This window comes from Harpia harpyja, chromosome 1, assembly GCF_026419915.1.
Source record: "Harpia harpyja isolate bHarHar1 chromosome 1, bHarHar1 primary haplotype, whole genome shotgun sequence".
Taxonomy (NCBI): Eukaryota; Metazoa; Chordata; class Aves; order Accipitriformes; family Accipitridae; genus Harpia; species Harpia harpyja.
In genome coordinates this window covers 24,457,146-24,479,229 of record NC_068940.1, presented here as the reverse complement: position 1 = coordinate 24,479,229, position 22,084 = coordinate 24,457,146, and the positions used below count along the sequence as shown (strand labels likewise).

Below are 22,084 nucleotides of genomic sequence, written 5' to 3'. Positions count from 1 at the left end.
CTCCATTTGTGTTGCAAGTATTGCTTACCACCGGCGCAGGTGAGGCAATAGCTGAAGGGAGGGTAATTGAACACAGACTGCTGCTGCGCTGGGACCTGGTTTGAGTACTCGCTGTGCTCCCTGGACAGAGTTAGGGGGCTTGATTGTTCCAGGCTGGTGTAGGACTGTGCTGGTCTTCCTGCCGCTGTAGGGCTTGTGCCTATGTTTAGAAAAACGTTAGCCTCAGATTTCCTTTAATGAAGGTAAGGAGTACGCAAGGAAATACTCAGATAACGTTTAAGTGAGAAATTGCTGCTTCAGTATTAGTTTCAGTATGTTGTATAGTTTTGGAGAAGTCAGCTTTAGTAAATGAGTGCTTGTGTTTCAGTATTAATACATATCCCATTGGCAATTATTCTCTGATACATGGAATTATTTTCACAATTCAATTCAATTAGATTTTGCACTACATAGTCTTCTACCAGTTCATTAGTATCTTAAAACCTTCTGAAGGCCCTTTCTGTGTTAGAGCAGTAGTTTAGCTGATAGACTTTCTCCCAAATGTAGCACTGAATAGCATAGGGGAAAATGAGATAAATCAGCAAAACTTCTAACTGGGTTGGACAAGCAGTATTGCTCCTTGTCTTCAGAAACCATCTGTACTATGACAACTAGATTTTAAGAGGAGTAAGTCAGGTTCTTGGCATGGCATGCAGTATTTCTCAAACTGTAATTTTATAGTGGCATTTAGTTAAAACATATGTTGAAAAAAAAAAATCATATGAGCAGTTAGCAGCTCTCCTAAGTGTAGTTAGCAAAGGATAAGCTGTCCTTTTAAAAGGATATTGTGGAAATGAGCACTGGAGCAAGCTTCCTGCACCTGTGTCTCTTTGACATCAGCTATGTTTTGATCTGATATGCAGCCATGGGCATACCAAGACTGGAGAGATGCAGGTGTTTCCCTCTGGCTCGCGTAAACTATATGCTTCCCTGGAAATTAAATGCAGCTTGCTATTGCCTGCAAGTACAAAAGTAGATGTTTGCTAGTTAAGGAGGTGCTTAGATATGAAAGGTGCCAAATAGCACTAGACAAGACTTTTCAAAAAGGAGGGAGTGGGAGGAAATGCACAACTGTTGTCAATTCCCAGGACATAACTTCTCTGCTCCATGCTCTTCTTCTGTGTACAAAAGTCCAGACTTGCTCTGTCTGCTAGCAAAAACTTACTAACATGGCTCTAAATTCTAGTGAACTTAGTTGCTAGAAATCATCAGACAGCTTGGAGCAAATGCAGGAAGGTGCAGAATAAATCCCAAATGGCTAAATTGTGAGACATCTCTAACTCCACACTTGAAAGTCGCTTTGAGAGTGTTTCTTGTCAGACAGATTGTGGTCAAGGAGTTGGAGTAATTCTCCCAGGAACGAGTTAGCAGTGGTGACTGCTTTCAGCAAAATGAAGCTAACCAGAGAGACTGAAAGAACTGGAAGAAATTGAGTTGTATTTTGTTCAAAGACAAAAGTATTCACTTATGTTTGGATACTCTGGCCTAACAGGTCTGCCATAAAGGCTGCTCTTCTGGACTCTGCTTAATTTCATTTGGTTCATCAGGTCACATCTTTCAGAGTCACTAGGAATAAGGTGCTAACCCTTAAGTAGAGCCAGTTGGGCCATTTCCCTGCACTGCGCTGCATAGGTAGCGTAGTTGGTTTCAGGATGATGCAAAAACCATTAAAATGAATAACTGAGTGGAAGTTTATGCAAGGAGAGAAACAGAAGGAGCTCATAGATAGTGTGCTTGGACCTTAGCCTGTTGACCACAGAGCCTGGTCTGTGTTTTCCATTAGCCTCAGACCAGTTGACAGCCCTGTTTGGATTTCTAGTTTAATTCCCATGTTACCAACCTGATTCTTGATGCCTTTTTTTTTTTTTTTGAGATAATGAACTGTTTCTTCTGTAATCATTGCTGTTACATTGCCATAGGCAATTGTACCACTTTATATGCCCTCTCTGAACTTTTACAACTCCCTCAGTTACTACAAAGCTTAACAATGTTTTTTGTTGCATCATTTTAGAGAAATTTTTTTTCATATTTCCTTGGTGTGGCTTCTGTTAGTTTTTACCAGTACCGCTTAATTAAAACCTATATGTTAAAGTGGGATCTGTACTGAGGTTACACTGAGTGCTTCAGGGTGCTCACATGACATTGTAGTATGCGTGGTGAGGATCTGGTGTCAAATGACAGAATATTAATGCAAGCATCGTGTCGTCCTCTGTCCCTCCTTCTGTACAGGTGATGAGTTGGGTCAGAGGAAGACACTTAGCATGAATAAATGACCATTGCAAGAATCGGTGTGATGCAGAGCAGGGTGGTGGGCAGCTGGAGACCAGCCCTGCTGTAGCATCGCTGAAGCAGGGAGTGATGGCCCTGGGGGGGGCTGAAATGGGGTCCTGGGCTGTGGGCAGGTGGGGGGAGGCCCAAGGGGAGAGGGAGTGCACATGGACAGACAGGGCTAACTGTCCTCCAGGTCGTAACAGTAGTGACTTTCCCCTGGTATGCTTTTTGGTTCCGAGGAACCAAGAACATCCTGAGCAAGAGATTGTTTGGACTGTCGTGTGTAATGGTCACCAACATACCCACCGTATGTAAATGTGGCTAACCCCTTTGGCTTCCAGTATCCTGGGCCAACTCGTTTTACACCTTTGCCAAAGGCTCTTGTGATTTTACAGACCTAATCTACTTCTTACTATCTTTTCTGTTTTTGTCTTGAGTGCAAGAAGTCCAGGCTGGTTAAAGTTGAACGGAGAGCTACTCTGGCTGTGCCAAACTAATGTTAAGCAGTTGCTGTCCTTACCCTTCTTCCAGCTGCTTGTCTTGGCTCTGGCTATCCTGTCCTGTTGTTTCTGCTCTCTTTACTCCTGTTGCAGATGTGCCCTAGTTTCAATATTTTTCTTCTCTAATGAGGTGCTAATACTGAATACTACAAGTATGATTTGTCATACCCAAGAACAGAATTATTTTTTGTCTGTACTGCAGGAAAGAAAGAGGACCGAAGCATGTCTTTTCACGAAGATATTGGATAAAACAGTTTTGAAAGCAGTGCCATTCTGAAATTCTTTCAGAATTACTCAGTTCAATCTGAGCTTCACAGATATACTTCAGAAGGGTGGTTTTTTTTTTTATCCTCAAACTGTAACCAACCAATTTTTATGCCAGTGGCACGTATACTACTAAATAGTGAGAATGAAAAAAATTTCAAAATTAATTACTGATTAGTCAACAGGGTAGATACTAGCTACTTTCACTTTTGCCTTAATGTGTCCTTCCCCCACTGAATACCTGTGTGAGTTATAAGTAACAGGGCCCCGGTGAAGGTAGTAGGGCAGGCTAAAAAGTGTCCGTTATCAAATTTTTGTTGCTAGTCTGTTGGGATACCTTGGAGTATGCTATGCTTAAAATAGATGAGGAAATTCTAATGTCTTGTGACTGATGCATTTATATTTAACTCTTCTGAGACTTTTCATGCCATGTTTCCATGTTCTCTGAAAGGAAGGTTTATGTGGAAGACAGCTGCAACATAGATAATGCTGCAGAAGAAACAAAAATGCTGAATTGGCGCTGAAAGCTACATTATTTCTGTGGAGAATTACTATCCTGCTCATATTCTGGGGATAGATGAGCCTCTGTGTTTTGGATAAGCATCTATTCCCAGTGTTCAAGCAGTGACTGCAGCAGCAAATTTTAGTGTGCACAGTCTCTGTACAGAGTTAAGACCAGAAGATGATTGAGTTATGCAATTGAAACTACAAAGAGTTTTCAATAGGAATAATGGAATTATTTCTGTTTATAATGAAGTGATCTGTTAATTTGTTTAAAAAAAAAATCAGGCAGGTACTTGGGTTTTTTTTTGGTTTGGGTTTTTCTTTTATTTTGCTTGCTAACATTGCCACACATCGGTGGTTACTGCATTGTTAGAGCTTCTTTAGATTTCGTCCTCCTTTTTCTGAGTTCTGTGAAATTCAAAGTTGATTGTAAAATGTACAATGTGAAGCCTTAGTTTGATTCAGTTTTCTTTTGTAAGCATGGCTTCTTTCATACTCTTATTTTTAATTTGGTTATGTGTGCTGATGATTTTGGTTTCTGAACCTGCTAGTATGTGGCTTGTAACTTTGCCAAACTTGATGGTCAATAGAAAAAATATAGACGTGTTTCTCAAGTGTGTAGATTATCTCTTTTTAGTTGCCTTCAAGATACCACTTTGTATTGCTGTATGCCTTTTTCACAAATTTGTTTTATTTAGTTTTCATAATCCCACAATTTTTTAAAGTTGCCTTTTACTTGCATCCTTGAGTCAGCCACTTCCCTTTTCCCCTCTCCCCCTCCCTGTATCCATCAGTGAAGAAAAGCTGGAAGCGACTGTGCTTATCTAAAGGAGTAAAGTGATCCTCGTCTGTTTTTCCTTAGCTGTCAGATTCCTTTGTTCTTCTTTACTTAAAAAGTTATCTTAGGCTTTCAGATCTGCATTGCCATGTGAAAGATTTTCGCATTGCTTTTCACAGCGTACATTGATACCAGAGTGCTTTGTCCACTGTCTTGATAAAGGTATTTCACTTCCTCACCTCTTTACTCTTAACTCTGACTTAACCAGCTGTCAAAATTAAAACTGAAAATTTGTTGGCTATTGTGAAGTTGGTTATTGTGGTGTTACGCTGTACTATGCCAAAAGAGCTGCTCCCCTAGCACTGCTGCAGCAGCCACCTCCAGCTGTGGGTTCCTTCTGCTTCCACTGTACCTGATTTAGCAGTCATGCAGTTATAGGAAGAATCTGTTTAGTTTGCTGATCCAGCTCAGGACTAAGATAGAGGAAAAAGGAATTACTCTTTTTTTTTTTTTTTTTTAATCAGATCTGCAATCTACGCTATACCTTTTTTGTGCCAATTTAGTATCAGACCAGGAAAGTAAACACCTTTAGTAGAAACTGCTATGTGAATATTTTCAGCATGGTACCCAAACTTCGTTGGATTTCAGATAATAACATCAAAAGTAGGCTGTGGGAATAGATACCATGGGAGAGGTTTTGGAGATCTATTACCCGACTTAAACACATGCAGAAGCTCCTATTTGGGTGGAAAGACTTCTATAAAAATATAGACTTCAGTCAAGCTTGACAGGTGTCATACCAATTGCCTTCATGCTCTGTGCTGCTGTTGTGCTTGTTTTGGTAAGTTCGAGAATTTGCCTTCACTTGTCAGCCTTTCCCAAGTGGTGTTCTGCAAACTAGTTGTGCTAAGAACCAAGTCCACAAGGGAGGCTAAGAGCAGGGACTGGTGAAAGCTTAGCCAGCCAGGGAAAGGCCTGGCAAAGTTAACAAAGTGTGTAGTAAGATTTCAGTAGAAGAGATAAAAGTCAGCTACTGAAAACAGGTCGAGAGCTGGGAAGCGGATCGGGACAAAGGCTTGCTTTGGATCCTCCTCAGGGGTGAGCAAGTGGAGTTGTGCAGCCAGATTGACTAGGTAACTTTGCTTTTAGAGTTCCTTTTGGATGGAGAGATGAGGCATGACTGGGGACTAAACACCATATTCAAGAAAAGGTTCTGCATGCCCTGTAGTTACATCTTTAATGCTGATTACAACTCCATCTTTGACATTGATGTCATCTTATAAGCTGTAAGCAGGATAGCTGGGCCTTGATACCAGAACATTCACAGCTACTTTTGACTGTGAACATAGTGTGTCTGTTCCTGCAGCAGTAATAGCACTTTGTGGTTTAGTGCATGTATTGGATGCAGTTCTAATAAATGGATGAAAATTTCTCATTGAGACTATTGTAACTTTTGTGCTTTAAGTGAAATAAGCAGTAAAATTGATAGTGCAAGTTTAATATTAACCTTTTGTGTTCAAATACTGGGACTAGTTGTTTGTGAAAATCTAAATACAGATTTTTAAGTGTTAATAGTATTATCGTAGAAGACAAACATGTATTTGGTGGTTTTGATTTTGTACTTCTGAACAGTATGTTGCTATCTAATGAAATTCAGATCTATACCAAATGCATGATGCATTCCAGTGTAACAGTAGGCTCTGCAGCCACTTCAGAATCTGTACTGCAGTTTATCCTCTCAGGCTACCTCTGGCATGTCTCATGTGGTAACATGCAAATGAAGTCTCTACCAATTTATGTTTGGTATTGAACTGAATAGCCATTGCCTTTTCTGAATATAAAGAATTAGAATTTTGTTTAAATTACAGTGGAGTTGGAGAAAAACAAATTTGAAGCAGCCATTAGTGGAGAACTTGGCAATGAAGTGACATTCTCAGAGGTTGTATAAAGCCAAAAAAAAGGATTTAGTTTTGTTCTGACTCAATTGTGTTTACTAATTTCTTGTGTTGGTTTAATAATTATTTTCAGCTGTTGGATTAAAATAGTAGATTTAAGGTTAGGTAGTATATACTAAGGAAGTGTTGTTTCTAACTAAACTTTGGAACAGCATATCTTGAGTACATGCCCCACTTAAAACATGTTGGTGATCTGAAGAGAATTTGTAATGAAAAGCCCAATATTGAATGAATGTAACTGTTTCCAAGAAAATTCTGAGATTTGGTAGGAAGGGCAAAGTTTTATTTCCCTGTTTCTGTGGCAAAGTAGAAGGCTACAGCGTAGAAACTGCTTTTGGAGTACAGGCTAAGCCATTTCACTGAAAGGTAGTATTTTAAGGCTCAGTCATGAGACATGCTAGTCCTGTTAAGTAATAAAAAGAAGATGTTAGAGATTTCTCATCTTGTTTTCTCACTTTGAGTTCAAGTAAGAAACATACTTGCATTCTTTCCTTCTCAGGCAGCATTACTTAGATAATATTTACCTCCTAGACTAAATTGTTCATGGGCTCTTACCAGTGTTTGAAATGTAGAGCTTAACACTTGGAGTGGGTGCAAAGTTTGTCTGCAAATTAGCATTACCTTCTGGCATGCAGGCTGCTTAGTAGGCTTCGAAGAGAGGCCTTGTACTAGAGTAGTTTATGATCCGTTATGACTTCTTTATAAACTCAGAAGTGGTATGTGCTGTTTGTCACTCTGTGTTGTGCAATGCTTTTATGAGCAGAGATGTACTATCTTCAAAAACGATGGTGACTTTAGCAGTCCCATTTAGCAGTTCTTGGTTAAGAAGCCTCATCAGCGAGTATTGAATTTCTCTGGGAAAGGGATCAGTATCATCAGCTGTTAACATGGGGGAGGCAAAGGTACAGGAGTGACACAGGTTACCTGAGAAAACTAAAACGTGTGCCCTGGCCCTTTTCAATCATTAGATTAGATTAGTCCACTTGAAGACATAATTAAATAAAGTCTTTAGCTGTTCTGAAATCATAGTCAGTTATTTGGCACCAAGATGCGAGTTAAGGATGTCAGAACTACAAACCCAGTAGGCTTCTAGCACAGCACAGCAGGTAGAATCTGTGTCTACATGAATGATCTACTTAAGCTTTACATTTTTAATCCAGCCTCTCTGAATAGGCTTGCCTTGCTAGCAGTAAACATCATTCTGCTAAACAGTTCTGAAAAATTCAATTGCACACATGCATTTTTATATAAATTTTTCAAGCGTTTTGCAGTACAGCGGATAAACCATTGTATCTTACGAGCCGCAGAACTTCAGTCATATTTACATCAGAATTAAACCAATCCTTATTGCCCTCGGTGTTACAGCTTCACCTTGCAGTGGCTTGGTGAATCTTATTGTAACGCTGACTAAAAAAGGCGGTACTCGGAGGCTGTCTCTCAGGGGTTTGTACTCCAAGGCGCCTGCCCGAGGCTGAGGGGCTCGGTGGGAACCGGCTGGAACCGGCGGGAACCGGCTGGGTGCGGCCCGGGGCAGCCCCTCCACTCTCCTCACAGCGGCCACCCCTGCAGCCCACCAAGGCCGACACCTGGGCACCTGCACGCAGTAAAAATTCCTTAAAGTTACTAAAAATGAGTAAGGTGACTGACTCCCTATGAGAGATAGTTTAGTATGCTAGTCATGTTCTGTTAGCGTTTGCAGGAGACTTTGTAGTGCTCTGTGATAGCTCAACAGGTGAGGGAGGCAGTGACTGGAAGGACAACAACGAAGGCCAAATTGGCCTATGTGGCCTGAGTTGAAATGTAGCTTAAAACTTACAGAAATGCTGCAGAACTATAAGTATGCTATTTTATAACTAAGTTATGCCGAATTTCACAGCCAAATTAAGCGATCCTGGAAGCTGGAGTTATGATTTAAAAATAAAAAATAATATGAAAATGCCTGTAGAGATTGTACTCTTGAAAGTTTTAAGAAATATTGTCTTGAAGTGCCAGTGCTACGACATATCTGCAAACCCTTCAATCTTCAGTATGCTTCTTGTGAAACATTCAGCTTATTTCCTTTCCTCGGGGTTGGAGTTTGTGGAGATTACTGTTTGTTTTATCATATCCTGACAAATGTTGGGTGGAATGAAATTTGGAGCCTGTGTGTGTTATGTTGGCATGTTATGTTTTAATTTGATTTGGGAAAATTAAAAAAAAAAAAAAAAATCACTTGAGAACCATACTGCTAAGATTCTAGGGCAGAAGAACAACGTGGATTTGTAAATTACCATATAACCCATCCTGAAAGCAGTTCAGTGAGTGACAATGCTTGTAGGTAGTTAACTTCAATGTTAAATCAGTGGTAGTTTGCTCAGCGGTTAAGAGTTAATAAATGGAAACCAGTTTTATGACATATAATTTCCATTGGTAGAAATGTGAAGTACAAGGAGAATGATTGTCCAAAGTGTGTAGTCCAACTTTGCTTTTTTACTTTGGATAAATGAATTGATATATTTCATCTTTAAAGGATGCCATATATCCTCAAAGCCTAAGTATTGCAGCGGGATGCTGATTTCCATGGGGATACTTAGAAACGTACTAGGAGTCTGTGGTCTCTGGAGGTGCAGATTGTAAAGAGATACATTTGAGGTTTTGGAGACTTGGACCAGCATAATGTGTCTTGTGGAAACAGGAGAAGGAAAAGAGATTTTCTTCTTTCCTCTTGCATGATCTCTGATGCTTTGAGGTTTGGATTGGGTTTTCTTCTGGTTCTCTTCTTGATGTAGTTGGCGTATATTTGATTAAAAAAAAACTTGTCTGAAGATATAGAAGAGAAAGTAATGATCCTCTGGTAGAAAACCATATGCATATGCCCTTTCATGTTGAGAAATTGAATTTGACTAATGTCATTTGTATAAGAATTGATGACTTAAGTAAAATTTTTCAGACCTCTTTACATCAAAGTCATGCCAATATAATGCTTTTGGACAATTAAAAAGATTAATGGATCTTATTATTCTGGACTTTACTACTTTTTGCATTTTTTTTTTTTTCTGAATGATTGTGCTTTGTTTTTCTGTTTTGGCATTTTTTTCTAATGTTTCACTTCAGCGTGGCAAATGGTGGATTTGGCCCTGCTGTCCATTTAACTCCTTGGGTAACTGTTACTGCCTGCTGAAGGCAGGTGTCATTGGATTAAAACTTGATGTCAGGAGTAATACTGCTGTTATTTTCCAGGATGGCATAGTCAGCCTGTTTGTATGAGATCTTAGAAGGGCGTGTAAAATATGGCACCAAAATGCCCATACATCAGAATCCAAGAGCAAATATCCTGAAAAAAAACCTAGTAGAACTATTTCAGAGCAGAGTGAAAAGGACTCACTGCCAGGACATACCTTCATCTGTCACATAGGTCAATGAGCCTTGTGTATCTTATGACTTGCATCACATAATTCAAGCAGCCTCTGTTTATGGTGTCTGGATGTGCAGTAGCAATGAGGAAAATAACAAAATGCAACAGAAGAGGTGACAGTCCTACAGTCAGAAACACTGTAATAGCACAGGCTTTGCATATGTGCTTCTAGAAAATGGTTTTTCAGTCTCAAACAGTTATAGACTGTACTCTCCTGGGTAAGTTTAAGTTGCATTGCTTTCGTCCTAACTGACTTGTGATGTCTTGTGACACTTTTCAGCAGTGAGTGTGACTGGCAGAATCCAAAGTTTTCTTTTCACTGGTTCGTGCCGTTTCCTTTCCAGTGCTTATCAAATGCTTCCATTTGGCAAAGATGCCTTGTGTGTGTTTAGTCTTACGTCTGTCCTGCAAGTTTTTGACAGCCTGAAATACATTGATAGAGATGTTTGGCATGCTAATCAGTATGCTTTTGAAAAAAAAAATTCTAACTAGCTACACAAGCAGCAGGGAAAAGCTATTGCTTTTTTGCAGTAATATTGAAATATAGAATAAGACCACCCAGTTCCATGCACAACCTTCTAGTAGTGTTTCATTGGATAGTCCGTAGCATCTCTTCTATTAATATAGGTATTTATTCTGTTCTGATAGCAAAACCAAAGATGCAAACGCTTTTATAAAACAAACAAGCCTGATGTTTTAGTCAGTATAGCCATCTGTAATAAAAAGAAAATGGAACACATTATTTTAATAGTCATGACTCAAAAAGAGACCAGGTAGATTTAATAGGGCTATGGGGCTATTGAGTAGTACGAAGACATCTATGACTAAAAAAATTCCTTGGGCTACAAAGAGCTGGAGGCAGAGACGATGTTCAGGGGAAGTATCTGTTATATGTTTACTTTATTCTATTTTTCTTTCCAGTAGGATCAAAATAAAATGTGTAGGAAATGCCATGCTAGGTTAGATGGCTGGAATCTTGTTCCTATGACTATTGTAAGACTTTGGCACTAGTAGGTGGAAAAAAATATCCGTACACTTGCTTCTTCAGAAGCAGGTCCGAGGCATGATTTGAATTGCAATTGTGTAGCTGTGTGATTCTTTGCTGGTGTGGTGAAGTCCATGCTACCTTCACTCCTGGTGTGAATTATGTTGTGTTGTAGGAAAATTGCCACCTTCTACCATATCTACCTACTACCATAGTGAAGTTTGCTTTCTTTTGGATTGCAACTTCTGGCTTCGAGATGAAAAACCTGTTGAATATATGAAGGAAACTAGACAATTGCAAGTCATGCTAGGGAAGCATTTGGCAGGCCTTTAATTTGCTTTAAGCAAAGGACCAAATACAGTCATTACTTCCGTAGTCTTTGCAATATTGCCCTCTGTTTGGTCCTTCTAGTTGTCATTGTGCTAGAACCCCTGTCAGGTTATATTTACTTGCTATGACTTTCTCAGTGCGCTTTTTAAATTTAAGAGACGAACTGATCTCTGGAGACTGGTGTTACACTACACCTTAAGTTTTCCTATGGCATTAGGGAAATCAGCAGTCTTTGAACTTAAATGGCGTATTAGGCAGATAATGCCCCGACAAAAGCACTGCAGAAGAACCCTGCCTCAGATGAGCTCAGGTGAGTGTGAGGCCTGGGAATTCATGCTACTTGCTGAATGTTTGGCAGCACCAGTTCCATATACTAAATCATAATTTGCCTTTCCTTTGCCTTGCAACATGCTTCCTGAAAGCAGTATGTGGGCATCAAACATAGCATGGCAAAAGGCTTCTCTCTCGAGTCAGGTGTTTTCTGACTTGAGGACTAAATGGTGTCTCCTCTAACACAGAGCTTCTGCTTAAAACATTTTTATTAAAAAGTTGCTCATTTGTTACAGACCCTTCTTGATGTGGTTTTCAGAGAATGAACCCTAGATGAGAGGCCTACTTTCTTTCATGTCTGTTTAGTTTTGGATGTTTAACTTAGTGTGTGTTGAGGACTGTAGAAGGTGGCTGCTACTTTTGCTGTATTCATTGCCAGTGCAGTTGCCTGCAGATCTTTCTTAAAGAGCTTGATTAGGATAAGCTGTCTAAGGAAAAAAAGGCAACATCTTCAGGAGCTATTTTTGCAGCTATTTTGGGTATATATTTGTTGGATATACAAGTCTGTAGTGAGTTGCATAGTAAGATCTAGTACTTTACTATTAAGTTGCTACTAGTAAAGGTATAAAAGGAAGGTGTGGTAAAACCTGGTGTAGTCAGTTGGAAAGGCATTTGTATAATGAATTTTTCATAGAAGCACTGAAATCTTGGGATGATTAACACAGCTTACAGGTCTACAAAACGCTGTCCTCACAGAGGCACCTGAATTACAAAATTACAGCATTGTCGAAGTGCGAAGGGACCGGGATCATCTGTTTCAACCTCAGTGCTCAAAGCAGGGTCAACTAAAGCAGGCTGCTCATGGCCGTGTCCATTTGGGGTTTGAGTATCTCCAAGGATGGAGACTCCACAGCCTCTCTGTGCAACCTGTTCCAGTGTTTGACCATCATCACAGTAAAATAACTAAATATTTTATGTTTAAATGTAATTTCTTACACTTTGATTTGTGCCCATTGCCTCTTGTCCTGTCACTGGGCACCACTGAAAAGAGCCTGGCTCCCTCTTCTTCACACCCTTCCTTCAGGTATTTATAAACATTGATAAGATCCCCCTGAGCTTTCTCTTCTCCAGGTGGAACAGTCACAGCTCTCAGCCTTTTCTCTTGAGAGATGCTCCAGACCCTTCATCTTCATGGCCCTTCTCTGGAATCTCTTCAGCATGTCCCTACCTATCCTGTACTGGGGAGCCCAGAATTGGGCCCAGCATTTCAGGTGCGTCTCAGCAGTGCTGAGCAGAGGTGGGCAAGGATCAACTCCCTCAACCTGCTGGCTATATTCCTCCTAATGCAGTCCACGGTGCTGTTGGCTTTCTTTGTCACAAGGGCCCATTGCTGGCTCATGTTCAACTTGGTATCCACCTGGATTGCCAGGTCTTTCTCTGTCATGACGCTTTCCAGCTGGTCCGTCCTCAGCATGCACTGGTGCATGGGGTTATTCCTTCCCAGATGCAGGACTTGGCATTTCCTTCTGTTGAACTAACTTCCTGAGGTTCTTGTCAGCCCATTTTTCCTCAGCCTGATTAGGTCCCTCTGAATGGCAGAAACCTCTTGGTGTGTCAACCATTCCTCCGTATTTTGTATCATCTGGGAACTTGCTGAGGGTGCACTCTCTCCCATTATCAAACCCAAGTCGTTTAGAGAATATTTACTCTTACATGTTGGCTCTTGCGTGTGTATGTGAGTCTGCAGTAGCCAAATCTAGCCTATTAGAAGTGAATGGCTTTGTTTTGCACTAAAAGAATAGATGTAGTGTCTGCTAATCTATTTAAAACACTTTTCTAGTAAATTTTCAATGTATCTCCTGCTCCCCCTGCCCCCCACCCCCACACCCCAAATGGAGAGTTTCAGAGTAGACAGTGAGGCAGAAAGCTTGTTTCATAAATGGTAAATATCTAGACTTATATCTGGCATTTCACAGTTTCTACAGAAGTATGCAGTTGTAAATAATATGTTGCTTTTGGATGTACTGGTAATCAGCACCCTACAGTGGGTAAAATATTTCTGTTGTGCTCTTGGAGGCTGGCTTGTATATGGTGTAAATAGATTATTGAAGTTAATAGGGGAGGTAGGTAGCTGCAGGAAGCATTAACTTTCTGAAAACAACCTATGCCACAGATGACCAGCTAGCAACTCTGCTGTTGTTTCGTATCACTGGCTTCCTTTCCCCCAAAAAAGATTTTTTTTTTTTTTTTTAAAAGAGGAAATCCTGTTTATTTGCTTTGAGGAAAGAAATTTTTTTTCAGTTGGTCTCTTTATTTTGGTTGGGTTTTTTTCTTTCTATTAATCTGTTAAGGAGTGCTGATACTCCTTGGAAATTTGTTTTCTGCTTCTGCAGTTGCACTGCTTGGTATATGAGTTGTTGCTGGTAGTGGCAATACCATCTAAATACCTTTCTTGTCATTAATGATTTGATTATCAGCTACTGCAGGTGTTTCAAGTTCTCTGGCTTCTTCCTGGCAAAGAGCATTTTACATTTATCATTCTCTTTTTCTCATCTGCCTTTTTTCTACTACAACCCTGGTTGCCTTAGCTGGAGAGCTATTTTGGGGCAGTCATTTCTAGAAAGACCACCACAGTCCATTACTCCAACTCATGTCACAGCTTGAGCAATTGAAGTGATATTCTAGAGGCAGTGCTTCTTGGGTTTGCTTAACTTCATAAAGGAATGTAAAAAGCAGTTAGTGAATCACTGAAAGTATACTTTTTTTCCTCCTCACCCCACCCAACTACTAGCCTTAGCCATTTATTTTTTGCTTCCTTCTGGCCTTTTTAATATCCTTTCACTCCACAATCATCTCTCAAATCTGAGCATGTTAACTTAAGCAACTTTATGTGGAGAGTGATTCTCTAGGGCTGGCTGACGGATTAAGTGGCAGTACCTTGGTTGTGAAGCAACCTACGTTTGCACATTCTCCAGTCGTTTCCCATTAAAACTTAAATCCTTGTTCTGTTGTGGCACCTTTAAAAAGCAGACCTCCTCCTTACATCTAAATGTTATGAAAACCAGGCATACTGTAACCCAGAACCCCAAGGAATGCTTGATTGAAATAACAGATCAGAAAAGTCTCTTGCTAACATTCCTATGATTATAGGGTTATTCGAGTGACAGAAACATGGTGTCAGCTAGCTTTCTGTGTACAGCCTAATTTTGGTTCAAAACCTAACATAGCTCTTAAAGGCTTCACTGATGCAGTGTTTGTGGGGATAGATAACTTCTTAAAATGTAACAGTATTCATTACCTTTCTTCTCTCTAGAATTATCTCACGTATTGCTGATTGGGTGGTTGGTCTGGTTTCTGCTGCAGAGCAGAATGTATTCCCAGTTAGTAGTTACTGAGATTGAGTAGAGTGAGCAAAGGGAAACAGAAGTGACTCATTCTTAGATCCTCACAGGTAAACAAAAAGGTAGCTTTGTTTTAGCCACCTCTGTTCTTCTGTGGTAACTATCTCAGCTAAGTTTTTCTTTGTATTTGGATTTCTTCTGTTGGTAACCTGTACCTGGTTTGACATCCCGCATATAGGTCTGAGGGCATTGATGTAGGAAATGCAGGAAAAGGTCTTAAAGAAAATGAGAAGAAGCATCCATTGGTTCTGATTTACAGTTAAAAAATGAAGGGTGAAGAACAGCAACTGTAGAAGTTAGTTTTAAAATTCTGTATTACATCAAGCAGTGAGCATGGTGTAGGAGGACACAGCAGATACCTTGCTTTCATTTTCACATGACCAAGTGACTTGAATACATGATGTGAACACATAAAACAGAAGTCTAAACTAATTTACCACATTTTGAATTTAACCCTCCATGCTGGTGAGGGTCAGTGCCCATTTGTGCTGATCTATGTTAGAGGTATTTGAGAAAACTGATCAAGAAAGTTCTCCTAATATTGTTAATCACAAACTTTTCATTTACAATGGAGCTTAGCAAATACATAATGAGAGTCGCTGTGACACAGGAGGCTGTTTGCAGCCTTAGTACGCGTAGAGATACACATGCTGTAAGTTATAATGCAGTTAACTCCCACCCCAGTGTGTACAAAATGAACATCAGCTGCTTTAAACTCAGTTTAAAGCTTCCTGGAATGGTTCCACGTTCTGATATGGAAGGTCTTTCTATTTCGCTGTTGATACTCATGTTTTTTCTCTCTCCCTCCCACCTTCTCCACCTCTTTCTCCCTTTGCAGGCAAAGGCAGCTCAAGCATCTCATCCGACGTGAGTTCAAGTACAGATCACACACCCACCAAAGCCCAGAAGAATGCAGCTACCAGTGAAGGTAGGCAGCTGGTACTCATTACCCAGGTCAGGCCCCCCAGCATAATCCTAGCAATTTTCAGAAAAGGAACCCCTCCTCCTCGTTCCTTCTGTGTATTAGAAATTAAAAAACAGTTCTTCCTGTATACAGTTTCCACTCCTACCTGCTGTAGTTTCTGATTTAAGCTTGTGACAAAGGGGTTAGGATACTTCTGCAGGAAAAAAAAAAGAGGGTTTTGAGTAATTTTGCATGCTACTTTTTCAGCAAAGGCTTTTATACTTAAGATTTGATGTGATCCAATTTTGAACTTATTTTTGAAGAATATACTTAATGGAAGCTTTTTGGCATACATTCTAGGTTAAATCTCAGCCTCTTATTTTCATACTATCAACACCATGAAAATGTGAGGGTTTTTTGCCAAGTTTTCAAAAGCGTAGCTGTGGACATAAAGAGCTGACAAGGATTTAATTAGATCAACACACCTCACCTACAGTTACTGGAGTATGTGATCATCCAGGACTAGATTTTTAATGTCTAGGGGAAGGAGGTGTCTTATGTGTCAGTATTAATACAATGTTGTACTAACTGGCCTATGAACAGAGAAATGCTGATCCTTCCCTGCTGCCACCTTATATGTGAGTAGATGTGCTCTGTTAAATGAAAGTGTATTTGCCCTAGTTTTTACAAGAGTGTCTTCGAAGGCTGAGAGGAAATCATTAAATCTATATGTAGTTTAATGATATAAACTGAAAGTATTTTTTTAAACGATAAATTTATGTGCCTTAACTAGCATTTCCGCTCAACTTTTTCATAATAAATTGGTTGTACTTGGTAATTATTAAATAATAATTCTGATTTCTTACACTTCTGTCATTACAAATTAAGTTACAAGCTCAGATTCCTCTCAGTCTGGCTATTTCTTATGGTTAAAAGAAATCATAGACTTTGAATAGTTCTAGTTTGGCAAGTCTGACTACAACTGTAGAATCTGTACAGTAAAAGCAGTTCATGCAAGTAATAAATGACCATATAAATCACAAGAGTTTATTGTTAGGCATGCATAATCCCATATCAGGAATGAGGATCTGGCACCTATGAATGATGAGAGATACTGCTTTAGAATCTCTGCTTTTCAGTCCAGGCAATAAATTTAACAATAAATGAATAAATCATTAATAAAGTTAAGTTTAATAGTAGACTTCATGTTTCTCGAAGCCTTAGATTCAAAAGTTTCGAGGTACCTGAAGGAAGTGAATTGCCAAGACACAAAGTAAATGTAGGAACTGTATAAAAGCATTTTAACTTCTCCGTATGACAGCTGGGGGAAAAAAAAAAAAAAGAAACCACAAAGGAATAGTGGAAACTCTGAACTCAGTACTTAACAATTGCTTTAAATTTCTGTTTTATTTCAGTCAGTAAAGCATGTTTTTTTCTTTATTTTCAAATCAGATAATGCAAAATAATCCTTTACTAATCTCTAAGATTTATGTTCTTAATCTAGCCCATTGTAGAGCCAGTGAATACCAATGTTGACCCCGAAATCTTCAGCACTAGTTTGCAGCTGATTAATTCGTTAGTGAGGGAGGCTTAAATGCAGGCCAGCAGATGCTGTAGTAAAGATATGTTTTTATGAGTTCTCCTGCAGATTCAGAAAGAGTTCAGGGCAGTGCGGTTGTGTATTCCGTACTTGGAGGTGATTTCAGATGTGAACCTAGTTTTTCTGTGCCCTGGAAGAGTGTGATTTGACACTTACTTTGACAACACCAGAAGTAGTCTTTTCCTCAGCCTGTGCTGCTGCTACTACTTTCCTACCAAGTTTTTCTGCTGAGGAGTTAGTAATGTGGATCAGTTTAATATTAATTGCCTTAATGTCGATTCCTGTGTAATCTGGCAGGTATTTTGAATGTCATAACCAGGGAGCATAAGAGTTCCATGATGGCAAGTGAGAGCAGAGACATGGAAGTGGTGTTGGGGAAAAACAGGGACTGTTGAAACCAGTGCTGTTACTGGAAGGCACATTTATCAGCCCCTGTGTCTGGATTTTTTACTAATGCTGCCTCTTTTCCCCATGTGCAGTACACTTACGCTGTAGGAGGATTCAGCTGAACAGAAAGACTCATGCCTTCTGCAAGCAAGACAAGTGGAGTTCTGTGCTTACAAGACTGAATGCTTTTATACTGTTCAGTTATAGAGTAGTGTCTAGGGACCAGCTAAGAACAGGAGCCTGATTGTGTTAGATGCTGTACAAGTGGTGGCAGTTATGTCTTTTCATAGGGGTGTTTACATAACATTTTATAACTGTTAGTTAAATTTACCTTTATAGCACTCCATACTCTAGTATTTGCTTGCCATGATACAGTAGTACCTGCCCACCCCAGAGACTGGTAAATGTATCTTGCTCTTCACCATGAGACTGGTTTATCACAGGGACAGACCACTCCAATTCTGCCCTTTGCTTTAGCCCTGTATTGTAAATTCATAGCACTGTATGCTGTCCTGTGAATGAGCCACATGTTGTGTGTGGTGAGATGTATGCGCCCTAGGTGTGGAGTGGGAAGGACTATGAAACATTGCAGGTGAACTCTTCTTCACCCTCATCGTTATGTGAAATGATCTTAATTGAACAAGTTGCAGACAGCTTCTTTGCATCCCTTGAATTTCTATTGGCAGCTGAATTCCTGAGTGCCCAGCTCTGTGAAGAGTTGTCCTGGTTGGTTAAACCACGACAAGAGTGTAGAATTTGTGCTTGAGGCTTAAGGCCTTTCACGGCTCCTGTTTTCCAGCTTTGCAAACAGACCTAATTCTTTCCAGTTCTGCACAGCATGTCTTCTCTTCTGTTTCTGTTAGACAGTTGACACAACACTTGTTGAAGTTCAATCAATGAAATGCCTTGAAACAACTGGAAAGAAAATCTGTGGGACTGATTCATACAAGCTCTGTGGTACTGTACAGCAGAGAAGCAGTCATGTAAAGTACTGCTTAGGCAGGTATGGATTCCCAAGGACTGCAAAAAGGTGTCAAGTAGGACTCTTGCTTGAAAGAGCAAACCATCTCAGGAAGTATCTGACAGCAGGTGTTATCTTGCCATCAGTTTGAACAATCGAATGAACCACACTCTTAGTCTTGCCTACTGCAACCATTATATTTGTCAAGTTTCAGTGCTGTGATGTTTCTCTATAGGATGGGTACAAAAAAGGGGTAACAAGCTTCTTGAAATGGCTTATATGGTGTTCCAGTCCTAGATATGCTGTTAAGGCAACATCAGTTAAACCTCTTGATGGAGATGCAGTTATGGCCAATATATGGTACCCTTCCTCACATTATGGATTATGAGCATCTGTAAGTTGTGGAAGGAGATTTTATGTTTCAGAGACAAAATGCTTGTCATGCTATTAAATGTTCCCTTGGTGAACTGCGCATCCTCTACCAGTGAGAAACAGAGTATGTGTTAGTATCCTTAGCCAAACCAGCTTCACTCAGTGATGCATTGGAGAGGTAACTACTACCCTGTTTCTGTTGTGTATAGGAATGCAGACAGTAGCTGGTAGACCATGTAACTTCCTAAATTCAAACGTGAGATACCAGCGATACACCTGAGAGGGATGCAAAGGTGAGGCTGTTCTGGTGCAGAAACTGAAGTCCAGTTGCTCTCATTGTGGCTTTTACTTACTATACTTCAGTGAAGGGCAAGTGGCAAAAAATAGATGTTTGGTCCTCTCTGTAAATCAGAGTATGCCGTAGGGACTGTTTGTTTGGCTACGGCTTGGCTCAGAAGGAAGCATGGTAGACTGTGGGTGTGCATGCACACTCATGCCTCCACACTGTCTCCTCTTCTGAGGATACAATTTTCTTTAGCTTTGACTATATACTGCCTCTTACTTCTTTTCCAGTTTCAGACATTGTCTGCAATTCTTAACCCCATCAATCAATTACAGTTAGAAACTTGAGAACGCATGAGTTTTTGCTACCCCCCATTGCTCTTCTGGCAAGTGAAAGACTAAATGGATTTTTGTGGGCCATTTAAATGCAATTTGCTAGACACAGTCTCAGCTGGAATATTATTGTCTAAAACTTGATTTAGAAGATTAGACTGAATGTTTTTCTATGGGCTTACCTTGATCAGGGAGCTTTCTTCTAACACTTACCTGCAGAGTGTGGAATGTTATGTCGAGGCTGGATGCTTCATATTAACTTGACTGTTTTTCAAATAAAAAATCAATACTGTTTGCACTTCATGTATGTGGCTGTTAAGTGGTAATCCAGAGGCAGCTTTAAATTGAGAGCTCGTGTATGAGTTCTAATTTATTTCTTAGTTTTATAAAAACAAATTGAAGGTTTAGGCCTGAAGCAAAACAGTTTTAGCAGAGGGGCTCAGTGCTGAAATACCTCTGAATGTATCCTCTTAAATGTTTGTTTTGAATTTTGTGGAAATACAGTGAAGCTAGTTGCTGTATTCTGCAGAGGTTAAAATTATATCTGCTTTTAGTGATGTTGACTTTTAGGACCCTTCAAAAAGTAAGTATTTAACTTTGTTTTTCCTTCTGCAGTACTCTGAGAATTCTTGAGTCTTGCTTCCTCATATGATGTTCATGTACCTTAAATATACTTAAAAAAGACCATGTTTAGAAATCAGACTAATTAATAGAACAAGCTCTTCACCCATTAGCGCTGAGACCTATGTTTATTGTGGAGATAAAGTGCATTTGTTTTGGCAGAACCTGTTTATATGCATCTCAACAGAAGAGATATTTCTTCTCAAGTTTAGGTGTGTACTAGAAATAGTCCCCCATTCTTACAACTGTGTCCTCCTTTCTGTTTTATTTGGACTTTTTAGTGGTTCTGGTGGACTTGGTAGTGTTAGGTTAATGGTTGGACTTGATGATCTTAAGGGTCTTTTCCAACTTAAATGATTCTATGATTCTGAGAGAAGCAGGCCCTATAGCCTGGCTGGAATAATTAGGTTCATTAGGAACAATTCCCTCCATTAAATCACATATGGGGGAAACTGTGTGAAAATGTAGCATTTTTCAAATATGTAATGCTTTAATTACGTAAGACTGTTATTTTATACCCTGTGCAAGATGATACCTGGCTAAGGTTGTTCAGGTTGTGTTGCTGTGGTCCTCAGCATCCTTTTATGGTGGGTCCCTGCCACCAAAGCTTCTTGAAGCGGATGGTATATTAGTGAGTGCTGGTCTATGCTATGGAATTTCTGCTGTCTGTCATCTTCCCCTGGCACCGTGATAAGTTCCAGAGAAAAGGATGGCTGTGAAGGTGGAACTAGCCTTCTTTCAGTACTGGTTTTCATTCTGCTGAAGTCCTTGAAAAAAAACACCACCACCAAAAAAAAAACCCCCAAACCCCCAACAACCAAAAAAAAAAAACCCCAAACCAAACCACAAAACACCAAACAAAACCCCAAACCAAACCAACAGAACAAAAACAACAAAAGCACCAAAACCCAGACAAAAACCAAACAATCTCCCCAACCCACCAAAACCCAACACCACCTCCTTGCCCCTCCTCCTCCAAAAAACCCGCAACCAAAACAACCCCCCCCCCGGAGCTAAGAATTACAGCTGGTGGCAAGTTTTATGAATTTAGGAGCTCTCAATAATACTTCTACCATTCTAAATATAGACGTACAGGTATACTCAAGTTTTCTTTAATTATAGAAATACCAGCTATTCAAGTAGCTGAAACTGGAGCATACTTGGATAAGGTTTTCTAAGAGAAGTTTGCCCAATTCGTGTAATAATAGCAAAAGTCCATGCATTTGCTGTACTCTTCTAATAATTTCTTAAGAAAATAACTTTCAAGTGACTTTCAAAACCACTGGAATTCGACTACTACTACTGCATTGCTTTAATCTACAAATTGCAAATGAATTAATGTGTAATTAATATCTAACGGAGGAAAGTAGGAATAGAGAGTGTTCAGCCATACCATTCTTTGACACTTAAGATATTAAAAGTCATTTTAGAAGACTACAGTGAATAATGGAACAAGCAGCTACTTTTGCAACATTTTTAATGAACTGTGGAAAGACAGCTTGAGCTTTATCAATATGTGAAATCTCTTGAGCAGTCGTTTTGCACTCTTATTTTCTGTGTCTAAGAACGATAGACACTTTTGTCCCTGGCTTTCATACTCAGAGGTATAGAAAATTAGTGATATCTTGGCTGTCTATATAGAAAAATTTCTTTTCCAGCAAAATTTGAGCTTTATATCAGAAAACATTTATCACTGCTCTACGTGGGAATATATTAAGTGACATTTCTTGAACACAAAGTTTCATTTGGGTTGTGTGCCTTTCATTTCACCTTACAAGTTGGGAAACAAAGTACATATAGTATGTTTTCAGGGAGGATGTCATTCTGCTAATTCCTCTTGGCTTCATAATCACATTCTTTCAAAAGGCTGGGTGTCTTTTGGATGTCTGAGTAATTCTTAATTCATTCAATGAATTTAAGAAGAGGGGTCCTT

The 22,084-nt window shown here is 39.6% G+C and overlaps 1 protein-coding gene across 1 annotated transcript in view; it reads left to right on the top strand.

Annotated features, from left to right (window-relative positions):
- FBXL7 (F-box and leucine rich repeat protein 7) overlaps positions 1-22,084 on the top strand; it is a 193,191-nt gene that overhangs the window by 30,542 nt on the left and 140,565 nt on the right. Inside the window, exon 2 of the mRNA XM_052781375.1 lies at positions 15,530-15,619. Coding sequence (XP_052637335.1) covers positions 15,530-15,619 — 90 coding nt within the window. The remainder of the gene's footprint in view (positions 1-15,529; positions 15,620-22,084) is intronic.